The sequence below is a fragment of the Physcomitrium patens genome, chromosome 15 (genome assembly GCF_059467195.1).
Source record: "Physcomitrium patens ecotype Gransden chromosome 15, ASM5946719v1, whole genome shotgun sequence".
Taxonomy (NCBI): Eukaryota; Viridiplantae; Streptophyta; class Bryopsida; order Funariales; family Funariaceae; genus Physcomitrium; species Physcomitrium patens.
In genome coordinates this window covers 3,057,569-3,066,316 of record NC_143424.1, presented here as the reverse complement: position 1 = coordinate 3,066,316, position 8,748 = coordinate 3,057,569, and the positions used below count along the sequence as shown (strand labels likewise).

The 8,748-nt window shown below is 38.7% G+C and overlaps 1 protein-coding gene across 9 annotated transcripts; it reads left to right on the top strand.

The window, feature by feature from the left end:
• The first annotated feature begins 2,556 nt into the window (after positions 1-2,556).
• LOC141044394 (uncharacterized) lies at positions 2,557-8,748 on the top strand. 9 transcript variants are annotated; one of them, XM_090256233.1, is made up of 14 exons: positions 2,650-2,680; positions 2,967-3,060; positions 3,251-3,934; positions 4,048-4,219; positions 4,380-4,444; positions 4,789-6,201; positions 6,418-6,456; positions 6,567-6,659; positions 6,886-6,961; positions 7,160-7,247; positions 7,523-7,634; positions 7,769-7,885; positions 8,282-8,357; positions 8,583-8,748. In XM_090256233.1, the coding sequence occupies exons 3-13, from the start codon at positions 3,578-3,580 to the stop codon at positions 8,300-8,302; spliced, it is 2,553 nt and encodes an 850-aa protein (XP_090112359.1). In that variant the 5' UTR covers positions 2,650-2,680; positions 2,967-3,060; positions 3,251-3,577; the 3' UTR covers positions 8,303-8,357; positions 8,583-8,748. The 9 variants fall into 9 exon arrangements, with proteins under 9 accessions (XP_090112361.1, XP_090112356.1, XP_090112360.1 ...); XM_073539196.2 differs by lacking the exon at positions 2,650-2,680 and adding an exon at positions 8,060-8,096 and having other exon boundaries at positions 2,970-3,078; XM_090256235.1 differs by lacking the exon at positions 2,967-3,060 and having other exon boundaries at positions 2,557-2,680; positions 4,048-4,160.

The following is an 8,748-nucleotide window of genomic DNA, read 5'->3' as shown; positions in this document are numbered from 1 at the left end:
TTCTATTTCTGCACAAATCAATTCAGTTGCATATCATTTACACCTACTGGAATCAATAAAAATCCATCCAGTATTCCATGTGTCTCTTCTTGAACCATACAAGACAATAGACATATCAAGAAGAAGACAAGTTCCACCTCCTCCTATAGAAGTAGATAATAATAAAGAGTTTGAAGTGGAAGAATTCCTAGATTCAAGGCGGCGCCAAAATAAATTAGAATATCTAATCCATTAGCATGGATATAATATTAGTGAACATACATGGGAGCCAGTAAAGAATCTTGTAAATGCAAAAAAAGAGGCGAAGGCTTTTCATCAACGACATCCATCAAAATCAAGATGAAAATCTTTCTTATGAAAGAAACAAGATCTAAACAAGATAACATTTTAATTTCAATCCTTGTTTGTAGCTTCTTTGTAGTTGTGACATTAAGGAGATGGAGAACGAACAACCAACGGATTTTACTCAAGAGCCTTTGTTTGCTAACTTGTTGTACGAGACATTATGATTGTTTCAAACTTCAAGTTGATGCAATTGAGGTGAAGATCCTCAAGAATGACATATTTTTCTTTGAATAGATGGCAAGATACAACGCGTTTGGTATCATGACCTTGGAAGGGTCTCCCGACGTTTGGTGATTTTACTAGAGGTAGGAACAACTCCTGATGGTGTTCCAAATGTTTCATTTGAAGGAAGTTATGAAGGCCTCAACAACGATTAAATATCTGGGTAGTCTTCTCATCCTGATATGGGACACTATCGATGGTTGAGAGGCCCTATCAATTATCTTCGAAGAGAGCAAAGATCAAAGTATGTGACAAATAGAATTTGCTGCATCTTAGACTTCCTCAACATGTGATTACCACTCCTCATGGAACTTGTCCATAGAAGAGGGAGTAATGTCATAGATATATATTTACTATAATTGTTATCTAAGTGATATGATTAAGTAGAAGTAGGTAAAAATAGATTAATTTTATAATATCTTCTAGAAAAGCTTCATAGAAGCTGTATAGACATTGCTTTGGCCTTAGATGTGTTTATACTTGATTGGTAGGTTAGAAACTTGGTCAATAAGTTAATCACGTGCCATAGATGTTGGTAGCTTGTGGAACATGCTAACTATGTGGCACCTACATAGAAAACTTGCCTTGCAAGTTAAAATATGTGTTATATAAAGTCAACACGTTTTTGTAGGTCTTATAGACCGTCGCCACATAGCTTCTAAGTAGGTAGTATATATAGAAGTAAGAGTGGAGCCTCATTCACTCATTAACTCCTTTCTTGCTTCTTGTCTAGTTTCAAGGGTATCTAGTTTTCTTGTCTTTTGGCAATAGCCATTCCAGTTTCTTTTTTAATATACATATTTAGTTATTTCTATTTTTTCATCTTTCTTTGAGAAAAGTCTAACTTGTTTATTTATTTTTATCAAGTTCTTGTCCTTGACACACATATCCTAATTTACAAGGCATGTTTTTTATATTTGCGCCACACATTTGGCTTATATTACAAGCTACCAATATGTAATTAAGTTGTTGACCAAGTTTCTAACCTATCAATCAACTTCAAACACATGTAAAGCTAAAGCAATGTTTATAAAGCTTCTAGGAAGCTTCTTTAGAGAATATTACAAAATAAATCTACTTTTATCTACTTCTATTTAGTCATATAGATAAATATTAAAATAACTATGTATGTCTAGGACAATAATACATGTCTTGTTGTCTATTTCTTTATGTATATTTCTATATTCTTTGTTACAATATTATAAATTTTTAAATATAATATACATATGAATATATACCTAATGTATTGTCTTTTTTAGAAAAAATGTATTGAAATCAAGGCTTTATATTAAAAGATTCAAGTTCTATATATAAGCTTAGAAGAATTTAGTGGTTGGAATGATTTTGAGCTATAAAATTGATGTTGAAGTAGCTTCTACCTATGGTTCTTTTTAGAGTGGATTACAACCAATATTCTTTAAAATTGAGCAAATACTACGTAAAACTTGAAATACATAGATTTTATATTCACAAATCAAGTATCATTAACATATTTTTGCTAAAAAAATATATTTCTTATTTAATAGTATCTATATTAATTTCAAGTAAAAAAATAGGATTAGAAAACAAGAAATTTCAAAAAGCACAAGAATGCCTCAAACGTATTATTTATTAGAATCATTCTTTCTACAAGTTAATATCTTAGTGGTGCTCATTCATTTTGTATTCATGTATAGATGTCTCTTCTATCCAAGTTGCATCATTGTAGTTTCACTCTATATACTCCTTTAAATATTATTTAGTTAAAAGGGTGGTTAATTTAACAATTTCCCACTTTTAATGAAGTCTGCTGAACCCTTGAAATTACTTTTATTGACCCACTATCTTACGAAACTCACCACGTCATCAGCCACGTACAAAATCATCAATTACACATTTAAATACCTCTCGCTCTCACTTTCGCCGCCGAGAACCCCTCAAACGAAGCAATGTTTCACTGGATGACATTGACAACATCCATCAGTTACTCATTCATCCATATGTCATTCATCCCCGAGCCTTCGTCGCGGCGGACCTTTTTTTGTTCGAATCCCACGACAATTGTTTCGTCATGTGGCGGTGTTGCACTCTCTCGTGTGGGACATAGGGGATGATCTTGTACTCGAATTTGAAGGTGGGTTTCAATTGTATGCTGTGGGGTCGAATTGGGTCGAAGTTGGAATGACATAATTTTTTTAGGATTCCGTGTTGGAATGCGATTGTTCTCGACTTGGTTAGGCCCCCATTCTCACAATTTAGGTCTAAATTGGAGATTATTGGCTCACTGTCGATTATTGTTTCCAATTTGAACATAGGTAGAGAAATGTGTAGTTAGATTCGTATGAGTAGCATGAGTGCTTGGAAAATTTCAGTGTGAATGCGCTGATGACTATTTTAAAATCAGTCTTGTGTTCTTGAAGGAATTTGAAATGTGCAGTAATCCTTACTGCGTGCTTGCTGCGGTCGGATGTTGTGCTGCATTTTTCGTGTGTCTTTCATGCGAGTCTGCATTGGGTCAGAATCTTCCCGGAGGTGTGAATGCCATTCGAAAGTTGGTAGTGACACAGTCAAATCGCAACATATTGTGTCTTTTAATTTGGCTCCCGAAGGGTTTTAGTCAAGTAATTCTGTTTGCTGTTTTTAGCTGTGACCTGGATGTGTCGATTTTGATCATTTGGTAATGATATATACTTGGTGATTGCAGTGCAGTCGTGGATTTGATGGCTTCTTTTCACTCAAAACCAGACGCGCTGATTAGGGTTTTAGACTTCGCAAAGGTCTTTTGCGCAGTTCGAAAAGCTTTTGTGGCACCTTAAGATATGCAACTTGGTTTGATCGAAGAAGTGCGGGGTAAAATGGTAGTTACGGGGTTTTCAATTTCGCCTTTCGAAGTGCATGGTGCTTGCAGCAGGGCCCTGAATATTGTGTACGATACATGACTGGGAAAACCATGTATTGAAACACTGCACTATAAGTCAAGTGCGTGAATTTTGCAATTTACTTGAGTTCAGAGGCCAGGAAGTGAAGAGAAATGGAGGAAAATGAAGTGGGTGCTCTAAGGAAGGAGAGCGTGGATGGAATCAAAGAAGAGAGTTATGTGTGGGGTCCGAAGCTGGGATCAACCACGTACAAGTCTGTTACCATACGTGGTGAAACGCTTGTTGTTGGTGATTGTGTGCGATGCTCGTTTGAATCTAAACCCGGTCATATTGGGAAAATTATGAAGCTCTCTCAGTTGAAAGACAGAAAGGTTTGTAAAGTTCGGAGGTTCTATTCCCTCTTTGAGTTATCTCCGTCTGCTGTCCAAGCATTGGGTTACACCCCACAATCGAAGGAGCGGTTCTTGGCATCAGGGGAAGGGCCCGGCGTGGAGGACGATATGTCATTGGTAAGCATCAATCTGGAGTTTTATGGACTTCGGCCTAACGAGTTGTGTAGCCTATGTGATAATGTACGTTATGGAGCTTGACCTAACTAGCCCTAATTGACATCTATGTCCAGGAGGAAATAGCCAGTAGATGCATCATATTTTGCACTGCAAAGGATGAGGATGGCTTCAACGAGATTCCTTCTGATAATCAAATTGAGTCTGCCGATTACTTTTTCCATAAAGCGTATGATCCTGAAAACAAGGAAGTTGTTGAGCTTGATAGTGTTGTAGAGGCCATTGGAGGTATGTTGTGATTGCTGATTTATGTTCCGCAAGCATTATGACCTTTACTTTACTGTTGTTGTTGTTGTTGTTGTTGTCCCTCAGAGCGGACACTTGATGGGTTTCCGAGTTGCTTAAAATTTGGATTTGATTTAAGTGGTTTATGTGGATTGGGCTGCAGCTCAAAAAGTTTTTAACAGGAGGGAGTGGCTATTAGCCAAGATTCCGGGACGCTCCTTTTCACAGGTTTTATTCTTGTGCTTCATCTCCGGAATTTCTACCTTTTTTCTTGTTTCTTTCATTATCCTCACTTTTTCCTGCTCCTTCTCGTTATCTGAATCGTTGTTCAGTCTACGTCATATGCCCCGTGAAACTTGTACACTATACCCCTTGCAGAAGAGGCCTCTCCCGGTTTTCATATATCTTTCATGCACTTTGTGCACATTTCAGTGTTATAAGTGCGTCATTTAATCATGTAATAATGTTATGTTGTTCATAATATCGTACCAATCTCTAACCAGGTCTTCCATCTCCTACTCATGTCCCACATGCGCACTTTATTTGTGACTTGGTTTAAATTCTGCTTTCAGATCGAGTCTTCATCTCGAGTGCTCTGTCAATCTCCTGCTTCAGTGTCCTCCCATCAGGATGCTGCTTGTGCTCAAAACTTGTCTGTTCCTGAAGTGTCACCTGCTCCTTCGAGAGAATCAACGGAGCAGAGGACGAAGAAAAGGAAGAGCACTGAATTAGTTTCGGAATCACAGAAGCTTGGAGTAATAGAGGAACAGAATGAAGTACATACTCCCAAGCGATCAAAAGTCGAGTCACCTAAGGCCGTCGTCATAGAGGAAATGAAAATTGACATCGAACCAGAAGAGCCTGATGGTAAAAAGGTAAAGAACTCAGAAGCTGAACCAGGGTATGTCGACGTCATAGTAGAAAACACTTTTGAAGCCCAGTTTGAGAAGGCCGACCTTGCAAGGGAAAAGAAGGTTAAAGCCAAGCCAAAGAAAACCAACATTGTGGATGAAAAGAGCGAAGTCCATATACCTAAGAATTTTGAAGTTGAGTTAAAGAAGGAAGCTATTGAGAAAAATAACGAAGCGCATGGTCATGGAAAATCTAAAGTTGAGCACCAGATAGTAGTCTTAGGTATTCCAGCACCAGCAAAGAGCAATTTAGGACAAGGACATGCAAATCTGCATGTCAAGGCCGAACGGCCTTTTCCCTCAGTGCCTAATGCAGAAGCAGCTCCTCTTGAAGGGAAGGATAAATTGAAGAGAGATTCAAATTCCTCAGTTGCTTTAGTTGAATTTACTCAGGCTGAGATAAAAGGTGGCGGGGTGAGAGTTGAAGAACCAAGAAAAGCCGAGGAGACACGTGCCGAGGGGTTGCAGAACACAATTTCTAAGCCTGTTGAAATGTCTAATGTTCCAACTTGGAATGAGACTTTTAGAAAACAGAAAGGAGCTGATGACGCTGACATTTGGGCTACCTCTCGTGATAGTCGTGAAGCGAAGACTGGAGCTGATGAAAAATCCTCAAGACTCTCTCTTGGGCTAGACGAGAAAACATTACGCACGCAGGCACCCAGTCTGTCGCATCCTTCAACCAGTGCAAGGAAGATTTCCAACGTTCATACAGGCACTTCAAGTGGTACAAAATCAGGCACGACTTCACTAACTGAGACTCCAAATGATGCATCTTCAAAGCCTCCTATAAATTCAAGTGCAATGGAGCAGGGCACAAATTTTCATTGTGCAAGTCCCAGCAATTCAAAAGAGTTGAAGAAAGGTGATGTTGATAGCAGCTACAAAAAGGACGAAGATGTGGCTCGGGGATCAAATCAGAGTCATCGACAATCTAGTTCCCCAGCTTTAGACGTACCTGCAAGAAAAGAGAATTTATCCACAGCCAAGGAGCTTATTCGACCTGGATCACCAAGGGAAGAGTTGAGTACAATTTTGACGGACAGACCTAACGACGCCCCGAATGCTCAACAGGTTACGATCCGCCGCTACCTTTTTGCTTGGAGAATCCTGTACAAGTCTTGGATGACCATTGGAGACCTATTTGTGAAGCCTTCAAGCCGAGCACTATGCTACCAAATTAAGTTGATTTTATGATTGTTGAAGAGGATTGTAGGTTCCTTTTGACATGCGTTTTTTATGGATATACTCGTACATGAATTGCTGAATTTAAGGCGTGTGTGGATGCAGGAGAAACGTCATCGACAAGTTCCCAAAGCAAGAGTTGAGGTCAGTAGCATCTATGTCCGTAGTTTAGGACTATATTGTAGTTCTCTCACAGGACGGACAATGGGGATTGAGCCATCCAATCTAATTTGGATTCTGGTTGACCATTACAGGACTGGGATGCATCAATAGTTCCGGCAATCCAAGGCAACAGGGTTTTGCTTCTCAAGAATGTGGACCCAGGACTGCATTCTGATGACTTGGCGGTTAGAACTCCACTTTGAAGTTTCTTACAACACTACAGTTGCTGCTCTTTTTTGTTTCAGCTTGATATAATAAATGTGGTTGGAAGAGAAGTTTGTATGGCTTTGTTTGCAGGGACACATGAATATTTTGGAATGCTCATCGTGACATCAACTAATGAAAGCCGTTTTGCAAAAGTTAGTGTCTTCACAACTGGAAAGAACAACTGACTCTTTTTATAACATGCAGGAAGCATTTACTGCTGAAATGAGGATGAAATGTGAAGTTCGAATAGCCCCACCAGTTTCTTTCAATTATAATACTAGTGCGTTCGTCTCTCTGTATTTAATTATGCCCTATTTGCTGCTTAAAGTCTTAGCAGTTCAACGTCTTTCAATGTTTTGAGCAGTTCTTAGAGATTGCTGTAGATCCACGATTTACTGAACGAGAATCGGGAATTTCAGTGAGGCTTATTAATCATTCATATCTAGTTCTAATCGATTGTGTCCTTTTTTTTTTTTAGCTTCAGCGCTATTGAAGCTACCGTCTGCCAAGAAAGCTGACGAGTTTCTGCACAAGATGGAATCAAGCTGTGTAGTAGTGGCGAACAGGTGTTCCAGCCCTCCATTGCTGTTGCCATCATTTTATGAGGAATTTCAATACGTTTCCTTTTGGTGAACTCTTATCTGTGTTAGACGTTTTCGGATGTCTTACAGCTCTGCTAAAATATCTTTTAAGTTCCTGTTAAGGCCTTGATGGTTAACATTTGCTTTCATTTATCCTCAGTATGGTGAAGCGGTAGTTTATTCCTCTAGTTAGTTATCCACCACTGGCACTCTCCATGATGTGTGTGATTTACTAAGTATCTAACTTTGATCGACCTCAGGCCTTTGACCGCTACTCGCTTTGATATTACCGATTTCAAAAAATCGCACCCATCAAAGTATCCTGGCCATCTTGATCTTGCTCTAGGGCGAGATTTTGCCGTTGAAGATCCTGTAAGTTACCATCAATTTCATTACCTGCGTTATTTACAGACTGGCAGGATATGCATTCTTAGTTCTTTTCAAAGAAAGAAATTGTTCAATCTGGTTGTAGCAGTTACATGTGGTTTGTTTTGAATGTACTGCAGAGAAGCGCCGTGACAACATCCCATTTAGCACAGGGCAATACTATAGAGTTCGCATTTGGTGTTCCGTGGCGGGTGCTTGACGAGCAGCATCAGCTGCAATGGCAAATACTACAAGATGTATCTTTCTATCCCTTGCGTAGCTGTATCAGCAACTGAATGTGAAACATTATGTACTCTAGCTATTGTGTTTTTTTTAATATATATCTTAATTTTGATTTGCACTCCTGAGCATTTTGGCCGTTGGCAAGTTGTTTGCGAATTTCTTACTCTCTTGTTCTTTTCATTGCACAGCAGTTAGTTACATAATATAGCCAACTTAATACTCAAGGTCATTCCTACTGTCCGGGTTGTGAATTTTTTACTTATATATATATATATATATATATATCTTTTGGTTTCTATTTTTAGAATAAACGATGAAATTCGTGCTCTAAGAAGCAGTTAAAATTATCTTGAGAATGATCTTGTACGGTTCATCTAAGTTAACACATGACTGTTGTTTCTCTTTTGCAGAGACACGACCATGGAAAGTAGAAGATGAAGGATCATTGAGATTTGAAAGGCCAAGGACAGAGCAACCACGAGAAAGGTTAGTCTCATTCTGTCTCATGTTTCATTATTATTTTTCTCGCTTGGAAGTTCCCTATTGCCTAGAAGCACTGTCTTCTAAGCATTTGGGCTGCTTTTGATACGAAGCCAATGTATCTGTTAACTGTGAAATTCGTATGTAGAATCATACATCAGTTGCCGCTTGTTAACTTATTTCTAACCACTCAAGTAACCTCTGAACCAGTGCATTGCCATTTGTGGCCAGGTGTAATCATATTCGCGGGACCAACTTAGAACCCGTTGTTGTATACCATTGGTTCCAGTTTAAACTGTAGAATACCCATTTTTGCACATTGTATGACCTGAAATTGTCTTCTGTATTGCCGGGAAATGAAATTGAAATTGCTAGTTCTTTTGTTTTTCGAACTAAA